We start from the raw sequence: 23,415 nt of genomic DNA, 5'->3' as shown, positions 1-23,415 counted from the left end.
TGTGATTAGCTTTTAGGACCTGTAATGGAACTTCTTCACTGAAAAATCAACATTTGAGTATTATTTTTTTCAAAGAAAATCTTTGCCTCCAACACAGGTCTGAATTAGAAAGATAACTAAAAACTCAAGGGACACTATAGGCTGTAGAGATAATTATAGATTACATGTCTCCAAAGTCCATGGAAAAGGGAAATATTGGTTTTCATGCTGTCAGATGTCTATACAGAAGTTATGTAACAGAAGTTATGTATAGTTATGCACTTCACTAGTATGAAAAAGAGAATTATTAATATGAAAAAGGCAATCTGCCTTGGACACACTGTCAGTGGTATGGAAACAGGTCCAAAGTTATGGTTTTGCAGCATCAACTGAACATCCATGCTGCACTTTATCCATTTATTCAAGTATTTGGAAAGAAATCCTGTTAGTTTGTGGGAAGGAGTGAGTAGAGAATAGAGAGAAGAAAGGGAGGGAGGGAAGTAAAATATAGTTGGTTTTAATTTTTGCTATGGTTTGTTAATTTTGGCATGTGGGAGGTGGAATAGCTCCTGGCTTTTCTTTTATTGTGATTATACTTTTTAATGTTGGCAAACACACCTGGAGCTGACAATAGGCATTTTTCAGTAGCACATTGTTATGAATAAAACTAAAAATAAAATAATGAAGCTAAACAGAAAACTGAGTGTGTGGTTATCTTAAAGTGACACCCTAGGGCCTTACTGTTGTATTCTCAAACTGCAAAAGCCTGTCACCCTGGCAACAAACAGATAAAAGAACAAAGATATATATTTACCTCTTGGAAGGGGGGGAAGCCATTTGTAGGGCTAATTCCTGTGGTCTTTCTGCAGGTAAGTCCTGAGCAGTTTTATCTGAGTAAGATCTAAGTAAAGACATCAGGGTTTGGCCTGCCATTATATCCTGATTCTTTTCTTTCTTCTACCACTTAAAAAACAAGTCAAAATAAATGCCTATGGAAATATGACTGCCTGGAATAATGTACAGGAAGTAAGAGTGCAAAACAAGGAATGCTTTTGGGTGATAAATATGCTCTTGAATGGTACACATCAACTAAAAGCTGACATATGTTCAGAGATACAAGACTGAGGCTACTGTTTTTTATTCCATAAACTTATGTCTTTATAAGGAGCATTTGTATAATAGTTGTCTATGCTTTTATTCATATATTCATGCACATGCTAACATACACAAGCATGCACATCAATAAAATGTCATTCCTCAGAGGCTGAGGCGTCTTTGCTTAAGGATTTTCAAAGGCAAAAAAACTCTGAGTGTTTAACCCATAGACAGATTTGAAAGCAATTTCAAAGACCACATTGTTTTTTGCACTGGTTTGTTAAAATCTATGGGTCTCAGTTGGTTATTTCATGGTTGTAACTCAAAAAACCAAGACAAAACTGAGTGCATGTACTCATTGATTTGGAAGCTGTCCCAGACTTGATGAGTATAAAAGATGAAAGCGACTTTTCTTCTTGCTTTCTCTCAGATTACTATTTCTACAAAAATTCCAGGTTCACTCATAAGTCCCAGAGTTGTGGGGGCACTTCAGCTCAACAGACCCACATTGCATGGGCTGTGGCAGTGTGGAAGAGGTGAGTATTTTCTTTGTGAATTTTTGTGAAGTTACAACTATGAGAATTTTGGACAAATGCAGATTAGGAACTGCTGATGCTATGCCAGCTGTATTTTCCAAGTGAGCAGACTGTCACAATTTCATGCTTTCAGTCATTGCTTCAGCAAATAATTCAGGATATCAAGAAAGGAGTTAGAGCGACACTGGAGATGGAAGCCAGTCTTCCATTGGACATATTTAGACTTCTGGGTTTGGGAGGGTCTTAGATAAGACAGAAAATGTGCCTGAATACACATTGTTAAGGATTAATTTGAAAGTTATTTAACTAGTTTAAACAACAACAAAAAATTAAAATGTGATTTGTTTCCTTAAAATGGATTTTATTTCACTAGAGGTGAGTAACAGCAGTGGTTAGGCATCTGTGGAGGGAATAAATTTCAGAATTTTGGGACTCCTCAGAAGTGGGCACTCATATTTTTGAGATTTATTTATTTTCCTTAGGAAATTAAACCAGAATAAAGTGTGTCTGATTCTGAGAAATATCCTGAAGATCTCTATCTTCACATTCATTACTAGCAGGTGGCATCTGGCTCAAGACCACAGGACAAGAATGCAGCAGGTGGTCCTTGAGGGGACTCCTATCACTTCTGCTTTCTGTGTGTAAGAAGAAGGAGGAGGTTCAGCAGAAGAACAGCTCCTGCCAGGAGGGCTGTGCCAACAGGAAGCAGCACCAGTGACTCAGTGGGTGGCACATTCTCCATCTGAGCTGGTGCTGCCCCCAGTCATCACCTCAACTGACAGCAGGAGAGGTTGAGAGGTAAAGATAGCATCCCTCAGACACAGGAGACAGATAGTAACCCGAGTTCTCATGATCTGCTTTCCTCTCATTATGATTTTTCATCTTGTTTTACTGGTATTTTTGGGAACTAAGGCTTTCTAGACTCAGCAGATAACTGAAAAAAATCAAATTTAGCTACAGGAGTCTACCAGGCTACACCATGAACATCACAAAATCACAGGATGGTTTGGATTTGGATTGGAAGGGTCCTTAAAGACCTCATTCCACAACCCTGCCATGTCCCCTGCCATGGGCAGGGACACCTTCCACTATCCCAGAGTGCTCCAAGCCCCATCCAGCCTGGCCTTGGACACTTCCAGGGATCCAAGGGCAGCCACAGATTCTCTGGACAACTTATTCCAGTGTCTAACTTCTATCATGGTGAAGAATTTCTCACTAAATCTATTCTAAATTGACTCTCTTTAAGTTTAAAGCCATTACCTCTTGTATTGTCACGACATGCCCTTGCAAATATCTTCAGCTAGACCAGGTTGCTCAGAATCCTGTCTGCTCTCACCTTGAATATTTCCAGGCACAAGACATCTACCCTCTCTCTGGGAAACCTGTTCACAGATAACCAGATACTCCTCTCTATTCAAGAGGCCTCTACTTTGTATCATGACTATTTGCATATATATACACACAACAATGGAAAAATAAAAATGTACCCTTCAGAGCATTGTTGAGATCTCTTACAAGTAGATCATATTGAAACCTGTCTTTTCTTCTGTCCTTTTATTCCATTGCTTTCAAAGCTTAAAGGGAGCTTTAAAGAAAGATGAGGGCTGTAGCAATACAAGGGGTAATGGTTTTTAAATAAAAGAGGGCAGATCGAAATTAGATATAAGAAAGAAATTTTTTATGAGGAGGGTGGTGAAATACTGAACAGATTGCCCAGAGAGGTGGTGGAGGCCCTGTCCCTGGAAACACTGAAGGTGGGGTTGGACAGGGCTCTGAGCAGCCTGGTCTAGGTTAAGATCTCCCTGTTCATTGCAGGAGAAGAATGAGTGTAAAAAAAGCCTAAAGATGAAGCTGACAAAATAGATCTTTACATGAACACAGTACTATATGTATATATATATACATATATATATATATGAATCATTGTGCTGGAATATATCCAAACTGTTTTTTCTTTCCAGAATACATATCTGGGATATTTTTGATATTTTTTTTTGATAGTTTTTATTGAGAGATAATTTATAGGCCAGCTGATGTCAGCATAATCAGAGTTTAGTACGATTTCTTCCTTTTGCTCAGCAATGCTGTATTTATTGGCCTGTTAAGTTTCATTTCAGTGAGGTGCAGCCTGAGCCAACGGAACATAACTTTAAAAACTCCTGCAAACATGGTCTCTCCCTGTATTTTATACTCCCCTTGATGCTTTATATTCTCATAATATATTAAAAGATTCTAGTGTCACCTTCCAAGAAATATCCAACTTTTGCACATAAATAATTTTTAGCAGTTCTGACTTTTCTAAATACTTGTGGGTTTTATTTTTTTTTATTCCCACTTTGCCTGACAAAATGACAAGTTCAGGGGCAAAGCCTGGTTGACTGCCCCACATTAGACATTTCACAACTGTCTAAGCATAGTTCAAATGTCACCAAACCCAGCCAAGAGGCCTCTACAGAGTTCAGCAGGTTATCATTTTCCTACTGTTTGATTTGTGGTTACTCTGCTTCAGTAACTGTAAAGAAATTAGTTCCCGGCTAGACAGGAACTGGTAAAACAAAAGTGGTGTTGATAGAGGTGTTACTGACATGGACAGGTTTTTATTCCCCTGTAAGTGATATTTGTCCTGTCTTGTCCCAGTGCATTTTTAAAGTCATTACTTCTAATGACTCCACTTTTTCTTTTTTTTTTTTAACGTGTAAGGAGTAATCACTTTGTCTAGAAGCCTTTTTCAGCCCTTTCTTCTTTGCATTTTCATATCTATTTTTAAGATCTTTAGTGAGCTCTCAGTGAATACAGAGCTGGCTTGCTCCTCTCTTGGCAGAAGCTGCTCTTTCACTGTTAGATGTCCCTGCATTCATGCACACACCTCGCACAGAGAGGAAATAGATGTGAACTGAGACTGCAGAGATAAAAACTGCTGAGGCTGATGAAAAGAAAAACTAAATCCAGCTTGCACAAATGAAGTCTGTGTCAGGAAGTTACACAGCTCCTCAGCCTCATTCATGGTACACTGAATTTGTCTTATAACAGGACTATTATTTTTTCAAAACATGTGTTTTCAGGGCCATATTTAAACTAGGAATAAATACAGGTTTTCCAGCAAAGGCACAGAAAAAAAAGGCCTTTCATTATCTTGGCTATATTTTCAACCAATTCCTTCTCAAACAATAAGCCAAAGAGGGAGGTATTTTTCTCTTCTATGGAAATGTTGATATTTTGAACTTTTTCAGGAGGTAAAAATACTCAGACACAAAGCTCACTGTAATTTGGGCATATTAAACAATTCTTCTGAGAAGAAAAAAGCATCAGCTCCCTGAATTGTAGCAAGAGCTCTTTTCAATTTACTCTAATTAGTTAGAATTTGAAAAGACAGTCTACTTATGGTATTTCATTTCAAAAAATGACAAGAGATGCCATTTGGAGTGTGAGCACCTTGAAGCTTTGGGTGAACTTGTAATGAAACTGGCCCTTCCTGCAGCAATTTATGGCTGTTCGTGAATTTTTATTTTTTTAAGAAGATTTAAACAAAAGCTTTGAAGAGCTCTACCAGAAGACCATTGATATTTAAAAATACAGGATTGAAGGATAAGAAGAATAATTCTTCCTCATTACTAGGATTCACATTTGCTTTGACCAAAGTAAACCTTTTCATAGCATTCAACTATTCCTTGGCTCATCCAGTCCAATTCAGTCAGGAAAATGAGGCCCTGAGAGTTGCATCATAAGCTGGTTTGTCATCTGAAGTTCAACTTTTTGCCCTGAAGTCTCTTGGTTTGGTCCTGGGTGTTTGCTACTGTGACAGCTGTCACATGGGCATCACCAGGAGCTCAGAAAATCCACCTCTCTGTCAGGTTTGTGCATAGCTTGAGCTTGTCTCTGAAACAGCTTAGTGATTTCTGAGCTTTGTCATAGAAGAGGAAGAAATCAGGGGGAAAAAAAGACAAAGAAAACCAAAGTTGGAGAACGAAAAAGTCCAGTTAAAAGTGGCCAAAGGTCCCAGGAGGAGCAGCCTCTGCCTGGCAAACCTCAGTGAAGTGGCCTGGGGGTCAGAGCTCTGCTGTCCTTTGCATCCTGAGGACTGGCTGTGTGGGGAGTGCTCCCAAGCACTGATGTGGCAGAGAACAGGAGTCATATACTCTACACTTTACCCTTGCAGTGATTGAGTCAGAGAAATTAGGGATGGAAAATACACTTAGGTCACTTGGTCCATTCCCCAACTGCTTAAAGGTTGCCCCCTGCAATGTGTTCTTCATTGCTTTGTCTAGTCAGCTTCCCCCTTTTCCCTGGGGGTACCATTCCACGTAGTAATAGACCTCGTTGTTAGGAAAATTTTCCTGATGTGCAGCCTAAATTTTCCTTGGCTCACGTTCATCCCACTACTTCAGTAAAACCTCCTAGTCAGCTCTTAACTTCTCTCCACCTCAGGCCCTTTTCTTCCATCAGAGGAAACAAATGAGTCTGATTGAGTAAAGCCCTGTGTGCTTAAAAAATAATGACATCCTTACCTCCCAAGAGTGATAGTCAACACAGAATTAACATTAAATGTGCAAATTGCCCTTTTTTTATACGGAAGAAATGAATAAACCCCTGGAAGCTTTAATCACGTGTCCGTTGGCATGGCTTGAAAAGTCCAATGTCTACCACCATTTACTAAAACCATTTACATGGAGCCAGGTCCCACCTGGAACAGATCAAACTTCCCTGGTTGGTCAATTGAAGCTCAAAGTACCATGGAAATTTATATCACCCAAAGGCCTGTGGGTTCCCTTCCCAGTCAAGGCTGGGAATGGAGCCCTTTATCATCTCACTGATGGTCCACATGTCATGGACCATGAGACACCAGAGTGGTGCCACCAACACTTTCTCTTCTTTGAAGAGTCTGGGAAAAACTGTGGGGTTTGGATTTCCACTCACAGATAGGCAAGTTAAGCTAAGAATCATCTGTACTCTCCTAACAGAGCCACATGAGTATCTGATGTTTTGATTCTGCTGACAGGGAGACGAAATGCCATTCTCTATCCTCCCAAAATAAATATTGTCAAAAAAATTTGAGGAAATGGGTAAAGTAGCAATGCAGAGGAAGCAAAATGCTTCATTTTTTTTTTTTTTAACTACTGGCGTGGCTTGATGTCTTTAATAAATATTTAGAAATAGAAAGAGTCTTTGGCATTTTTCATACTTTTTCAGGAGCCTCTTATTTTTGTTTTGTGACAAAAACAATTTGTTGCCATCATCATGAATCACCAAGGGCTTCAGCTGGTGGAAATCCACAATTTTCTGTTCAAAATGTGTTTTGAATTACAGTTATAAGTAGTAAGCTCTTCAAGAGGGCTGTTCCAGTAAGACCTGTCTCTGAATAAAATGAGATTTCAGCCAAAGGTCAAGATAAATGGGAAGCCAGGCTGAGTGGTAGATGGGAATGATGTGGATCAAATCAGATGTTGACATTATACAATGTACAGCAATTGTCTGGGAACCACTTCCACAAGAAAAAGCAGTAGTGAGAAGTTACAGTTTCAGCCTGGCTTATTTTAGAGTGCCTGTAGCAGAACCTGGCAAGGGGTTGTGGTGCACTTCTGTCTTCAACTTCTACATAACTGAATTCCTCTTTGTTGAGAGGAAGATTTCAGTTTCATGATATTGCTTGTTATTAATAATTACCTTGTGCTGTTACAGCGTTTAAAATCCATGCTCAGCATTGAATGATGGCAGAACAAAAACTTAGTCCTTGCTCTGAAAATGTGCAGGTTAGGTGTAAAATGAGCCATCAGTGTTAGAGAGGAGCAGATGGACGCCTTTGCTCAGGGTTACAGTCCTGGCACATCCAGGAGAAAGGACAGAGCCTCATCCTTTCATGCCAGCCTGGATGGGGCTCTGAGCAGCCTGATCTCATGGAAGGTGTTCCTGCCCACAATAGGGAGCTGGAACTGGGTGATCTTTGAGGTCCCTTCCAAGCCAAACCATTCTGTGATTCTATGACAGCTGAAAGCCCACAGTATGTCACCTTTATTTCATGTAGGGCCAGTCCTAATTTCCTTGTGTTCTACAGCCTAACTCTTTAAGGCTTAGCCAAGAGCAGGCTTTCAGTGTCTATCAAGAGGAGGAAAAAATTCCATGTGGGAGATGACCAGAAACACCCAAGCAAGTACAGAATATGGTGCTTTTTAGCTTTCAAAATCAGTCTCCCAGCTCAGCCATGGTTTGGAAAGACCCTTGTCCAGGTTTACTCAGCTCCTGTGCACTTTGGGAGCAGTGTGCCTGCCTCAGTGTTCCTCTGGCACAGTGGGCTCCACAGCCAGCTGGGGCTGGGCAGACCCTGCACCTCTTTTGCACCCTTGGGTGATGTGAGCAGAGGCTGCCCAGCCCATGGGATGAGTATGGAGTGTGAACATGGCTTTGTCCTTGGCTGGGTGACTCCTCTGTCCCCTCCCAAGCACAACCATGACCAGCACAACCACTGCTCACACAGCCCAGGACAGGGACAGTCAGGGCCACAGGATGTCCTTGCCCACACTGGTGGTGCAGCACCTTCTGCCCACGGCATCCAAAGAGGATCTGCCACCAGGCTGGCAGCTGTGGGCTCAGGATAAAGCCCTGTGGTTATGGGTGCAGCCAGTCTCTGTCACAGGTGTCCTCACAAACTGAAACAAATTGAACAGAAACCCAAATAACTCTTCAAAGTGCTCTAATGAAAGGTCTGGGACCCTCTATGGCTTTATGGGCAGAGAGGGGTGTCCACAGGGGCATCTGGCAGAGGGTACCTGCTCTGTGCTTCCCAGACAGAGCTGTGATGGAAAACCCTCTTGTCTGGAGGAGGGAGCGCATTCCCAGGCTCTGAGCTGCCAGCTCACAGCTGGGCTAATGGGAAGGAATGCACTCCCCAGCAATGCTTCTTTATAAATTATTTTTACTGGGAGATTTGAGTGTCGTTACAGTGAATGTGTGTACAAATATCAGAAGAACAATGTGTGCTAGAGAAAACAAAGTGAAAAACCACCCGGCTTCCAATTTCTCCTGGGTAAACCTGTGATTTCTCCCACCTTCTTGAGTTGCAGTCTAATACAATATTGTACAGCCTGCTGCCTCCCTAAATAATTCCTGCTGGAGTAGCAGACACTGAGTACATCACTCAAACCCCATGAAGTTGTTTAGCTTTCAGTTCCACATCCTGAGGAGTTAATTCTCTAGGAGAATGGAATGACCTGGATGCTCCTCTGGGTGCTCTCCTGGCACAGGATAACTCCTGGCATGGGGTTGGAGCTGGATATTTTGGAGGGGCTTCCAATTTTACTGTCAGTCCTATTCTCCTGAGCTCCCATTTCCCCTCTTCCTGTTCCTCACACTTCTATTGTGATTCAAATAAAAGTGATATATTAATGCTTCACTGGTTTAAAATGAACTGCAATTACCAACAGAGGATTTATTTCATTTGCTTCCAGCCACCTAGAAGGCAAGCATCTGGCTTACACGAGTCATCTATAGTCTGGGGAGAGCCATGGGCATTGCCAGAAGTCAAATGACTTCCTACTGATTTTAAATACCTTTTTTAGCTTGAGATGAACAGCACACTGAAAGTCCATGGCTGTAGAGGAATTGCAAACCTAAGGTTTAGATTATTCAGATGTGGTGACTTGAAATCCACCTTCAATATTTGTTCAAAAAGGGACTGTGAAAGATGAGATTGGTATGTTTGGGATTTTCATAGGGAGGCCACAAGGGGCTGTGTTAATCACAATGCTGACTCTAACAACCTGGCCTCCAGCCTTTACATTTTCTCATCCAGAGTGTTTCAGGCTTTTTTGGTAGAAAAGCAAAACAGCATCTGTCAATTTTAAAATAAATTTTTCCTATAAATTCCTGCCTTGGAAAATAACAAGGCTGTGGAAGAGGAAGAAGGAGCAACTGAAGATGTCACAAGAGATAGAAGGCCAGCAGGGGATTTTTAATATTTTAACAGCCCCTGGAGTGTGAGATGATGAGGTTATTTCTACACAGGACTTTGAACACTCACAAAGGCACTGTAACTTTCAGCCCCTCACACTCTGAGCTGAATTAAAATGAATAATTTAGAGAAGAAAGTCTCTTGAACTCTTTGCCATGGGTTGTGTGGCTCTGTCACGTTGGAGCAACCTGGACTTGTCATTTCCACAGGTGCTGAGAAACAGTGGGGATACAGTGCCAGCTCTACTGGGGTTTCTGTCTTTCTTCAGCCATTCTGCTGCCACTTTTAGGGGCTTTAAGATACTTTTTTGTTGTAGGCTGCTCTCCAGCTTTTGACTGGCAGCATGGCACATGTGGAGCAGCAGCTCAGCAGTGCCAGTAGAACTGCTGAGCACACACAGAGCAGCAGCAGGCTGGGAGCTGCATGGGGATGGGGACAGGTGAAAGCCAGGAGGACCAAACAAAACCTGAGATAGAGTCAAACTTTTGCCAGCAAAGTGATGCAGCCAGCACAAGCACTTGTTTCTTGCAGTGTTTAAGTGGTTTAATGAAGTTGAGGGAGTAATTCCCAAGGGACATGAGTGTTGAAGGCACTGAGTAGAGAATTATGCACTTTGCTGAATGAGGAGCCTGAGGGCAGGACCTCCCTTGGCATGGCCCTTTTGTGCCATGGTGGGGCTGCCCAGATGTACTTGAGCTGGGCTTTAGCACACAGGCTGGGCTCAACCCTGCAGATGGGGACCTGTGGCACTGGAAGAGCCCTGGGCAGGCTCATGCTGGCTCAGGGACTTCCCCTGCCCACAGGCAGCCCCTGCCTGCCCCACTGGCCCCACAGCCAGCTGCTGTGCCCTGAGAGGGCCAGCAGTGGCTACCAAGCCAATCCTAAACCTGCTGCTTCTGGCTGCAGGCTCGGGTCCTGCTTTGTTGTCAGGATGCTGCAGGACCAGACAGCTCAGAGTCTAGACTGAAAAGGTGTTCAGCATCTAATATCTTTGGCTGTGACACCACAGAAATCTTGCTCCTTTAGGAAGAGGCTCAAGAATAGCACTTTTCTCTTTCTACATTCATAACATCCTTGAGAATGAAGAACAATGTCTTCACATTCATATATAGTCAACTTTTCCAAGCTTTTTCTGGATTTGTGTCCTATGGAAACTGTTCCCAAATCTCTTAGACATCTAAATGAAGTCAGCTCTAACCTTAGTTGGTAAAGGATCAGCAGCTGCACAGTAAGACTTTCTGAACTTTTGGCTGCATGCCTTGAACTGATCTAGAAAACTCCAGTGACATTTTCAAGGCTGCTACTGGAAAACAGCAGGATCAATCAAGCAAAACTATCAACTTAGGGAGAATATGTTATTTATTTACTACTTATGCTAAGATGAAAGAGGGAAAGATGGTAAAAATGTAAATTCCTTTTAATTTTTTTTTTTTTTAATCATAGAGCTTTCCCATTTCTTTCCTGTCCTATATTTCATAATGAAAGTAGGAAAAGTGATAAACTTCTTTTATTTTTTGCTTTTTTAGTCTAAGGAAACTGCAATGGACAAATCAAAAGCCAGAATGTTTTTATGATACTTTTTTTGTCTCCTTTAGTTGAAACACATATTTAAATACAAACTTAAAAGGCAGTGTAGGACATCTGCGAAATGGCTGGGGTTTTTTTCACCATTTTGCTAAACAAAGCAGAGGAAAAAAAGTCTGATCAGACTAGGAATAAAACCATGATTGAGCAGGAAAATTCCTTTGTCTTTCAGGCACAGACTCAAAAAATATGGATAAGTTTATATATAAATACATATGCAGTAACCAAAACCTCAAGTTCAAATACACCTGAGCTTTGGGGAAGTTTGTATATTGATTCAATCTTTGTGGCTTAGGCTCATCTGTAACAGAAATATTTGCAAATAGACAGAATACTTCCTCTTTAATCTTATCTAGTGATCTGTCTGTTTGTCTGGGATTTTCCTAGAAATGGCCTCAGATCCTGATATCTGAGGGCTGTGTAGCTAAATTACGGCGAGATCATACACAGCTTCACAGAGACCTTTATTTTCTTCTGTTTGCCATGAGCATGTGTTTTGTTTTAATTCTCTGGGATGAAAGGCAGAGCAGCAGCATAGCCTGGCTCAGCCACCACCAGGGCTGGGCTTGGCCCACCTTTGGGAAAAGATATTTTGCTGATGGCTCATAAAGTCATAGAATGATTTGGGTTGGAAGGGACCTTAAGGATCAGGGACATGGTGGACCTGGACAGCCTGGTCTGGTTGTTGCACTGTGTGCAGACCATGGCTGAGATGCACAAAACATCTCTGCAAGAGCTGTTAGTTCTCCTTCCAGGGCTCTTCCAGAGCTCCAAGCACATCCCAGTCTTCATCTCCCAGTTCTGGCACTTTTACCTGTCCAGTGGTACCTCACCAGCTGCTCTACAGGTCACACATCTGGGAGGAGCAAATCCTGGACTCATGTCCCAGAGGTTTTTCTCCATCTACCAAGACGATTGTTTAAGGTTTCACACCTTAAATGCCACCTTAAGGCAAGCTGCTGAACCTTGGCAATAGGGAAAGATTGTGAAATGTCAGGATTTATCCACATGTTTAGCCTGGCTAATTGTTGTAAATTAGCTCGGTCTGTTTATGCCCACGAAGAACCACAGGCACCACTGGCAAATAAGACAGATTGACTTGAGCTTAGCACCTTCACTTCTCTCTCTCTTGGAGGGCAGGAGGTGGATGAGGCTGTCTGGTAGCTGTTCAGCCCCAGTGTTACTTAGACAACTACCCTGCTTTGTATTCTGAACAGTTTATCATGGCTTGTACCTGCGCTGGTTCTAAAAATCCCCCTGAGATTCAGTGCACTGGGAAGGGCTTCAATTTCAACCGAGCTGTGCCATTCCACATGGATGGGGATAAACATGGAAGTTTTTCAGAATTTCATTGTGTCCTTTCCTTTCTGTGTCCCCCCACATTGGCCAGAGTGGTTTTGTCACCTCCTTGAGCATTTTCTCGAGGGTAACTTCTCACCACTTCAGATTCCCAGCATTTTCTGAGTGAGACCTTACCGGCTCTTGTGGTGAGTGGGTGAGAGGAGGGGAGCGAGCACATCTAAAAGGAACGCCAGAAACATAAACAATTTTATTAACAAGACCACAAAACTATTTTTTAATATATGCAGCCATTTGCAAGGGGCAAACAAACAAACAAACAGAAAAACCCACTGGGGAGACATGGTCGGTGTCCGCGACCACGGCGCATCTGCTCCAGCGGTGTGGGCAGGTTTGGGGAGGGTCCCTTTCCTCTGGACCACACCATCCCTGGGGAAACCTGGCTCTAAGGAGGTGGGGTGCCAGCAGCATCCTGCTGGGGTGCCAGGGACGATGCCAGCTGGGTCAGGGCTCGGGCAATGGTGGACAGGTGGCTGTTCATGGTCCGCAGCTCGGCCAGGATGTCGCTGACGTTCGCCGACCCCTCGGGGCCCGCGGGCACCGCCGGCGGTGGGGACGCAGCCCCCCGAGAGCTGCTCCCCACGGGGCCTGCCTGGGCATTTTCCTCTTGGGAGGGGAGTGGGGCTGGGCTGCTGCAGGGCTTCATGCCTTCCAGGGAGCCCGTGCTCACGGGTGGCTGGTCCTCCTCCTTGCCTTGAACGGTGGCGAGCGTCGCCGAGGCGAGGAAGGGCAGCCAGTTGATGAGGTGGGTGGCACCGCTGGGTGGGACAACTGGCAGGTAAATCCCAGGGTGCAGGGATGGAGTAGAGGCAGCTGGGGCAGGAAGAGAAGGAAGTCCAGGGTGAGCAGTGGCAGCAGAAGTGGATGTTGATGGTGAAATAGGAGGTGGTTTTGGATGTAAGGCTGCAACACACGCGGGTAGTGGTGGTGAAAATGATGCGGTACCAGTGTCAGAGGAACAGGAGGGTGATGCTGGAGCTGTGAAAGGTCCAGGATCTTCAGAAGTTGGTGGTGAAGTGGCAGCAGGTGGAGCATCAGGAGTGCAAGGATCTGAATCTGCAAGGAAGATACACCATGAGCCTTGATTCACATGTGCTTGCATATGGACTGCTCCCTCAATGGGACAAAACCCTCTTTGATGAAAGGGGAAATTTCACCAGCTGGCAGTGATACTCTCTGTAGGCCCATTAGAAATGAACAGATGTAATCTAAGGCAAGAGTTTATTGTATATAAGCATGAACTAAATATTATAAAAGTAAATTATCTTTCCACTCTCTTTCTTCATAAAGCCTGTGGACAGGCCTGAACATTTTTCTGGTTGGCATCTCGTACCTATTAGCTGGTGAATTACCTACTTGTTTTCCTGGCCAGCCATGGAACCATGGTAATGTTCAAAGTGACTCAGATGTCCTGTGTAGATGGGAGGGCTGGACTCTTTAGCTCTTTAACTGTTCTACCAGAGCTAAAGTTAATTGCTGCTTTACAGAGGGTCCCAGTTTTCAGCATTTTGGTTAGAACAGACAGCTAAACACCAGACACAATAAAAGCTACCTGGTGGCTTAGACCATTTTTTTTTTAATGTGTGGAAATATGGCAGAGTTCACACAATCAAAATTTGATGTATATTCCTGCCTAGATCCCTTCAGCATCTTCAGATACGAAAATCAAAATAGGAGACAGAAAGAAATTGTTGACACTGTGCATCCCAGCCTGACGTTTGTGCCCTCTTGGAAGTAGCTCACTGGACCTCATCTGATGTTCACTAAGGTCATTAGAAACATTCATGCTTGGACTGAGTCCATCAAATACAGCATAGGAAGAAAGAGCAGCCTCTGGACCATACAAAGAAACTTGGAGAGCCACATGAAGGGCTAAGGAGCTGTACTCACTGTGCCCAGTTGCTAAATACCATATGGTAAGGCTGATCCTATTTTGACAATCGTTCTGAAAGCCAGAAATATAATCAGAAAATTTACCTTTTCAACAGCCTCAAAGATTTGCTCAGGTGGAATCATGCTGTACATCTTTATTTTAGCATTGGGAACACATTATACAAAAGGTGGTGAGATGCTATAGGAGTGGTCAGTGTAAGACAGATGGATTTTAAAACAACTTTTATTGCAATTAACTGAAAATTTTAAGGCACTGCTGTGGATACAAAGACACAAATTAATAAATTTATCTAGGTTAAAACAACCTAGAGAAAGCCAAGTACTGAGGTGTTAGCACTATGCTATTATTATTTCTGGCATCTAAAAAATCTGATGTGAGAAATCCATTTTCATTACTGGCTGCTTTGGTATTCCAAATAGCAAACTGAAATTCTGACTCAAAGGCAAAGGCTTTTCCCTGTCATTCCTAATACCAAACCAGCTGGACATGCAGCCAGAAAAAGTCCATCTTTGTCCCACATGGGTCTACTATGTTGTTCTTAACCAGACACACATGTTGCTTGGAGAGGATTATGACACAAAATTGAGTCTGCCTTTATGTTCCTGAGATTTTTATGGAGAGTTACTGCAGGTTCCTTGAAATGGTTTCCTTCCTTTGTGTATTGGCTTTCTTCCCACTACAAGGTCCCTGCCTACACAGGCACTCGACCCCTGTGCACTGGAGGTGGGCTGAGGATGCTGCATTTTGGGCTTCCAAACTGCTATTGGTTTACCTTTGGTTTTTCACAACAAAAACAAAAATAAAGCACAGCTCAACTACAGGTTCCTTTTCCATCCAAACCACCAAAGTTTGCAAGGACTGAGATGAAAGTTTCAGGTTTGGCTGCACTGTGGTGTTAACCAGAACAGTGTTTATGGTCCATATATAGTGTGGGTAATCCCTGTCCACACTGCCCAAGCAAACCAAAGTAAGTGCAATGTTTTTCCATACATTAGAGGGCAGAGGAAGCTCCACAAATCTTAATGTAATCTGGTTTAGCACTGTGGCAAATAACTGTCACAAATGATTCTTAAATAGTCAGAGATACTGGGGTTAATATACAAAGAGCAGCAACTTATATAGACAAAAACAGAGCCAAAAATCTGGACACCAAAGGCTCTTCAATTTAGCTGAAACATTTCCAAACAGTGTGGTTTCCCTATCAGAAGCCACAGCTTTGTCATTCCCCTAATCCCACTCTAAGATTTATTTATGCCATCCAGCCTTCAAGCGCAACTTGCTCAGCTTGATCAGGCTCCCATGCTTCCATCTAAGAAATTCCACATGGGAGTCTGGACACCTGCACACAGTTCCTTGTGTATCCAGGACATGTGGGAGCTGTTGCAAAACTCAGATCATAGAACCCAGAGTGACTGATGGCTGGGATGGGTCTGACCCAGCTGCTCAGCATCCAAAGACTGCAGAATCACAGCATCACTGAGGCTGGGAGGGATCTCTGCAGACTGCCTAGTCACAAGCCCTACCCAAAGCAGTGTCAGTAACTTTTTCTCCAAGGTCAGAATTGCTGGGGTGTGTTTGAGAAATCCCAATTATACAGGAGTTCTGAGTAGGATGAAGCATGGAGCAAGCAGCTGCTGTTGTGTATCAGATACAGCAGGATGATTCTCTTTATTTCCTTCCTCTCTAATGCTGTTCTTTCTTTTTCTCTCATTGCAACTCATCACAACTTTACTGCTTGGTTATTTCCACTTTTTTGTACAGCCATCACAGGAAGAGTCTTAACTGTTGCATCCAAGTGCCCTGTCACTGCTGGGGGTGTTCAATCCACATCAGGACAGAGCTGGAGCTAGGTGGGGTTGGATGGATGCCTGCAGAGAAGAGAGATGATGAACTCAGAGTGCTCAGACAATCATAGTTACCTTCCCTAATGATATCAGCCCACCTGTTCCTGGTGATTCAGCATCCCCCAGTCCACAGGTGGATGCTGTAGCCTAGTCTCACATGCAAAGACAAGGTAAGCTTAGCTTAGAAGAAAATTTATATTACCCATTGGGGGAGTGAATCCAGAGCTCAGAAAACATGGGTTGGGATCAACTTCATCTAAACAACTGAACTAAAAGGGCTTGGTGAAGAAATTACTTGGAAGTCCCTGCATTTTCCATGTTGTGTTTAGAGGGAAAGCCACCTAAATGAAGGTTTAGACACATCTCTGAGCAGTCTCAAGAGTCACTTGTTTTATATTGAGTGCATGGGCAGCTTTGCCTCATCCTGCAGGAGGATTGTTTTACTGAGATGGGATTCCAGTCACAGAATCACAGAATATCCAGAGTTGGAAGGGACCTACAAGGCTCATTGAGTCCAAATCCTCATCCTTTACAGGTCCACCCCAAAAATCACACCATGTCTCTGAGAGTGTACTGCAGTTTTTCTTGAGATTTGCCAGGCTTGGTGCCATGACCATTTCCCTAGGGAGCTTGTTCCAGTGCCCAGTCACCCTCTGGGTGAAGAAACCTTTCCTGATATCCAACATAAACCTCCCCTGATACTTCATGCCATTCCTTTAAGTCACCTTTGGCTTGTCTGTTTGCACACAGCCACAGACTACAGCATAGTTGTCTGTATCTTATCTAATTCCCAAGCCTTTCTATGCATCCAGTGGATTAAATAAGTTGAGCCTCTTTATTCCTAGAATGAGAGATTTGTCCTCATCACTTTGCTGGGAATAATGTTGAATATTGAACTTGGATGTGGATGTCATGATCTGAAAACGTCTACATTGCAAAAGAGAACTGTACCAGTGCATAAAAATTACTGCTAAGCTCAAAAACATTTTCTGCCCTCCTGATCTCCTATGGATCTCCCAAAGGGAAAGCTATTGTACATCCTTATTTTGCCTATTTGAAAATAGAAGGGAACATTTCTGCTCTGCCATCTCCCAGAGGATCTCAGGGTGTCCAAAACTCATGGGACTGTAAATAGGGCAGGTAATTCAGTAATGAGAGGGACCAGAGGAGCACCTCCAGTGGGGGATTTCCTGGTACTTCTCCAGCTCATGATGATAGATGTTACCAAAAGATTAATGGTCTGCCCTGTGAGAATGGCAAACTAAAGTTATTTTAAATGCATTCAGCTGTATGAGAAGATTGTGTATTTAACTTTAGAGTCAGCTTTGGCTATCTAAGCTGCTTTTGTTTGACTACTGATTTTATCTGCCTCGCAGTCAAATTGCTGCAAACTCTGATTTCTTAGTCTATTGTCAGCTAACAAGGGAAAGGTCTGTGTAGAAGAAACCTTGAGGGAAAAGCAGAGCATGACTTTCCACAGATTCAGCTCATCTAACACCAGCCCTTTAGCTGGCATCTAGCATGAGGCAGTCATCTTGGCTCCAGTCAAGATAGAAGCAACTCTGGGGTAAAGCCATTCCAAGCTATCAATCCCTAAGTGGGGTGAAGGGTCATGCTCTGAAGTGTCCCTCCCCTCCCAGAACTTCTGGTAAATCACCTACCTTAGATGGGCTGAGTATCTTCTAAATGGCTGAAGTTATGTGAGCTGGGTTCCTCACTTTATAGGTAGACGTAGCAAGTAATTTCACAGAATCACAGACTGGGTCAGGCTGGAAGAGACCACAGTGGGTCATCTTGTCCATGCCCCCTGCTCAAGCAGGGCCATCTCAGAACACAAGGAACAGGATTGTGTCCAGACAGTTCTGGAATACCCCAATGAGGCAGACTCCCCACCCTCTTTGGACAATGTTCTAGTGCTTGGTCACTGCCCAGGAAAGAACTCATGGTCAGGTGGAACTTCCTGGGCATCAGTTTCTGCCTGTTGCCACTTGTCCTATTGCAGGGCACCACAGATTAGACCTTGGCTCCATCCTCTTGGCATCACCAATTTCCTCAAAAACCTCAATATCAGATGGGTAATGCTGCCTCTGTGTCCCCGTGGAAAGCACAAAACCATGGAGATAAGGTTTAAGATGCAGGAGAGTAGAACCTGAAGCCCCTAGAGTGCTCCAATGAATAAGCTAGTGTTGAGAAGGTGATGATATTTCAAGTGAGTCAGGATTGAACATGCAATCTATTTCAACAGTGCCAGTGCTTTATTTATTTAAGTAGCTGGTACTTCAAGGGGGCTTATAAAAGTGAGGGAGAATAACTTTTAAAAAGAGAAGATAGTGATAGGAAAAGGAGGAATGATTTTAAACTAAAAGAAGAGAGATTCAGACTCAGCATCAGAAGAAAGTTTTTACTCAGAGGGTAGAGAGGCACTGGAACAGGTTGCCTAGAGAAAATGTGCCTTCCCTGGAAGTGTTCAAAGCCAAATTGGATGTGGCTGGTGGAAGGTGTCTCTGCAATGAGCAGAGAGGTTGGAATAACAAAATCTTTAACATCCCTTCCATCCCTGTGATACTGTGATTCCATGATGAGGATAGTGAGATGAGGAAAGGAGCCTCCTTGGTGAGACAGTGACCCTCAGGAGGCCTCTGTGCCGTGTCCCTTCTGCTCAGGTCCGTGCAGCTGCTCTGAAGCTGCGGGTGTCTGCGTGTGCCGCGGCGCCGAGTGCGTGCGCGCTCCCCCTGCGCTGCACAGCTGCTTCCCAAGAAAGGCTAAATATACTCCTGCCTCCGCTTTCTGCTGAGAACTGAAACTCCAGCCCCAACAGCTTGTGGTAAACGAGAGCCCGAGAGCAGCGTGTGCGTCACTGAGGGCGGTGCTGCTTTTGCACGGACAAAATCCATCTTTGGGACCTGAATCTGAAGCCAGCCCTCCTGCGCTGCTCAGGTTTGAATCAGATGGAGTGGCATCGCTGCCACTGCCAGGCTGAGCCAAGCTTAGAAGGGTTTCAAGCAAGTTTAGAAGGGATTCAGTCACCAGCTTGGGTGAAGAGGCCACAAGAGATGACAGTGGAGTAGATCTGAAGAGAAGCATCAGTGTGAGCACTCCAGGATTGGTGTTTGCATATATTTGATTTCAGAAACAGAATTTGCCTCTAGATATTATTTTCGTTCTAGACTAGCCTTTAATTAATTAATCAGTCTAATCTAGCTCTGAACACTCACTTTTGGGTCAGCAGCTTACAAATGCATAGAAAATTCATGAAAGCATTATGCAAGCTTATTGTTAATTATTTTTTAGATAAAGAAAATCATATATGTGTCCTAGGAACCAAGTCCTCTCTTCATAGGTTGAAAAATCCGAAAGTATTTTATATATCAAGATGCTGCTCCCTTTAATGATAAAAGTATTTTTATGTAATTAAATATGTCTGTCCAAGTCAAGAGTTTTGTGCAAAATATTGATTTGAAAAAAAAAAAATAGATCATATTCCAAAGCAACCCTATTCCTCCAGTTTGTGGCTTATTTTAAGAGGGATTTTGCAAATAATTGCAAATAATTGCAAATAATTGTAGGTTGTGAGAACAATGCTCTAATGGAGCACATGACAAAGTCTCTTCCAGGGTCCATGACATTTCACCAAAAACACCCCAACTCTGTCTCTGTGCTGTCAAACTGGTTGAGTCATTTCAGCAAGGCTCCTTCCTCTGGCCTCTTGCTTTTTAAGCAGCCTTATAACAATCCACAATCTACTCTACAGATTTTAATTCACATAAAGTTTTTCTGACTTCATAAGCTTGTGCATCTCTTTGGAATTTGTTTCTTTTTTAAATTTTTTTTTCCCAATTGTGGTCTGTTTTGGGATCTGTTTCTCTTCTTTCAGGTACAGTACACCAGGCTTAGCTGGACTGAGCTTTATGTGACTAATCCCATTATGACTCCTGTGGAGTTGTGCTCTTTCAAAATTTCTTGAGTAATAGTCTGTTATGAGTACATACTTATTCCCATGTCATGCGAACAAATTCGTTCTCACAGTTTGTCATGGGCCATCTGCTTTTTCATCTTTGTCCCTGGCTTAATTTCAGTGAGATTTTATTCACTTCCTGACAAAATGTGTGTTTTTGCACTCATTTGGGACCAGATTTTCCAGGAACCTGAGGTCCTTCTTTGACACCTAAGGGACAGAGCCTGACTTTTTGAAGTGCTCTGTAGCTCCTGTTATTTCCGAAAACAGAAGAGTCCCTGAGGATGCCCTGACATCTCAGTGTGGGGAGGGAATGGGAAAAGAGGAGGTAGGCACGTTGGAGAGGTAATATTGTTGGGCAGCAGGCAATTCCTCATGACAGTGCTCATTGCCTAACACATTTGTCCTGCTGTGCTCAAAGCACTGCACAGATGAGTCCCACACTGGCTGCACTTTTTGGGGCCAGACTGAAGCACATGAAAAATGAAATGCCTTGACAGAAGTCCATCATGGAGCCAGGAGCAAAGGCCACTCTCATCTTCCCAGCATTGCCAATGCAGCCCTTTGATGGCTCCTTTGCCCTACACTTCTCCTAACACAACTTCTTAAACTGTGGAAAGATTCTTTCCCTCCCATTTGCCGCACAGAAAAAAGGCACAGCACAAAAATCTGTTGTGCGTAAGGAGACTGCCAGCCCAGCCCTCCCGTGGCCACACAAGAACATCTCCTCCACCCACATATGTTCCCTTCTCAGCAACTTAGTGAGGATGGCAAAGTGGCTTGGGAGACTTTTTAGGTCCTCTGAAACTAAAATAAGACTGACAACTACTTCTGGAGAGCCAAAAGAAACAGGAAGAAGAAGAAGAAAGTGGTATAATTGTTCAGACCATTTTGTTCAGACTGCCTTGTATTTTGCCTCTGTCAATGGCCAGTAAATGATGTCTCCAAGGAAATATCAGAAAATCTTCAATAACAGCTATATCTTAGTCCATTGTAGGAAATTTTCCTGATGTTCCATTAATGAATCAGGTTTTTGGCCCAAGACAGATATTTACACTATCAACAATTACCTTTGATGGAGGGCAACAGATCTGATTTAACATCAGGCTCAAAATGAACTGCAACTGCATGGACTGGAGCTGAAAGAGCTTGTGTATAATTACCTCTCTGGATCTGGCCATTAGCTACACCAAAGGGTTTTTCCTGTTTTGAAACAGACAGCTTTTCCAACACGTGTAATTCTTCTGAGAGTCTTGTTTTCTTTTCCTAATAAGTACTATTGTCTTTCTAAATGCCCCCATTATGGTCTTATTGGCATTGTAAACATCACATAATTTTTTTATTATTTTTCTTTTTTCCTGTTTCTTTTTTCCTTTTTCTTCTTGTGTTCCTTTTTTTTTTTTTTTTTTTTTTTTTAGGTTGTTGTTGTTTTTTGTTTTGTTTTGTTTTGTTTTGTTTTTGTTTCTCATCCTTTGGCAAGGTTTTGGCAATTAACTCATACGGCAATGAGTTTCTCAGTTTAGTTTTGCATTGTGTGAGGAAATTTTTCCATTAATGCAGGGAATTTTTGATACTTATCAGCCTTTTAGCTGATCAGCATTTTCTCTAAAACCACCTGTGTGCCTACTCTTTGTACGTTTCTCAACTGCACTTCCTGCCACACATGGCCCTAGAATAAATCCATGATCCCATAACATTCAGCAAGTACTAAGAGATAGAAAAGAGATTAGACAGGATGTGTATCTTTTATCTTTAAACCAAAGGATTATAGAATGATTAAGGTTAGAAAAGACCTCCAGGACTGTCAAGTCCAACCATTAACATTAGGGTGCCTGGTCCATCACTAAACCATGTCCCCAAGTGCCACATCTAAACATTTCTTGAATGCCTCCAGGGATGATGATTCCACCACTTCCCTGGGCAAACTTCCAATGTTGGACAACCCTTTCAGTGAAGTAATTTTTGTTAATACCCAATCTAAACCTCCTCTGGCAGAACTTGAGGCCATTTCCTCTCATCTTGCTCCTTGTTACCTGGAAGAGGAGGCCAACCCTCATTTGGCTACACCCTATTTCAGATGGTTGTAGAGAATGAGAAGGTCCCCCCGACCTCCTTTTCTCCTGGCTCAGCCCCCCAGCTCCCTCACCTGCTCCTCATCAGACTTGTGCTCCAGACCCTTCACCAGCTCCATTGTCCTACCCTGGACAAGCTCCAGCATCTCAGGCTGAGGCAACCAGGAACGTTTATAGAAACAAATCTTGATGGTCCAGATATTTTAGGTTTATTTTTCTTTGCTGGTTTGAGATTAGTTTAATTTCTTAACGTATATTCTCTGAAGGCTTCAAAGCAGATTCAGATGTTAATTAACCAAAGATAGTTATATTTTCCTGCTGGATTTTTTCCCAGGAAAAATATGAGACACACCATGCAATCTTATGGTTTTAGTAGCCAGTGAGTCAAGTCTGGAAATTTGGCTCACATGAGTCAATGAGATTTCAAGTTGCTACAGAGAGTCCAGCAAGGACAATATCCAGCCAACAGTGAACAGGCATCTTTTGCAGATACCATATGGCTTTTCTTGGGCTGATTAATGAAACAATCTACATCCAGACTGGGTTACCTTGAACCTCTTCGATGCTGGGCTTTTGGATGGTTTGTCTCTCTCAAAGGCTGTGCTCCCCACTGAAACATAGGAATTCTGCATTTTCCTGGGTATTTACCATCCAGCTGCCCCAGTGCAAGGCTTCTGCTAAGCTTTGAGTCTACATAGCAGAACAGTGGTCCAGCAGCCCTTATCTTGTACCATCTTTCAAGCTGTGTAAACTCTTTACTTAAATTGGAAGCGATGGTGAAAAGGAGTGAAGAAAGTCCCCTGTCCCATCTAGAGCAGAACCAAGGTTGTTGGTTCTCCTCAGCGAGCAATTTTTAGGTGAAATTAGGGATGAGTAGGAGGCCATGATTAGACACACCACAAAAGACTGTCTTTGCAAGATAAACTTGGCTGTTGTTCTGCCTAAGAGTTTGAAGGCCAAAACCTGCTTGTCAAGCTAAAAGTGGGCACCTTGACTGTACAATAGAGTCCCTTAGTGATCTGAGGATGACAAGGGAATGATCTTGCCATAAGTATGCAAGAAAAGTCGGAACTAACTCATGTAATTGATTAAATTTTCATATATTTCCCAGTATGTTTCATCCCCAGAGGCATGGTGCCATTTTTAGGAAAATAA

At 43.0% G+C, this 23,415-nt stretch overlaps 1 protein-coding gene across 2 annotated transcripts in view; it reads right to left on the bottom strand.

Annotated features, from left to right (window-relative positions):
• Positions 1 to 12,690: 12,690 nt before the first annotated feature.
• The window catches only part of RUNX2 (RUNX family transcription factor 2), a 157,638-nt gene continuing 146,913 nt past the window's right edge, over positions 12,691 to 23,415 (bottom strand). Inside the window, exon 6 of one of the 2 annotated variants that reach the window (XM_056487545.1) lies at positions 12,691 to 13,551. In XM_056487545.1, coding sequence (XP_056343520.1) covers positions 12,881 to 13,551 — 671 coding nt within the window. In that variant the 3' untranslated portion in view covers positions 12,691 to 12,880. The remainder of the gene's footprint in view (positions 13,552 to 23,415) is intronic. The other variant, XM_056487546.1, reaches the window with a different exon arrangement.

This window comes from Oenanthe melanoleuca, chromosome 3 (genome assembly GCF_029582105.1).
Source record: "Oenanthe melanoleuca isolate GR-GAL-2019-014 chromosome 3, OMel1.0, whole genome shotgun sequence".
NCBI classification, from domain to species: domain Eukaryota; kingdom Metazoa; phylum Chordata; class Aves; order Passeriformes; family Muscicapidae; genus Oenanthe; species Oenanthe melanoleuca.
This window is presented reverse-complemented; position numbering and strand designations above follow the sequence as displayed.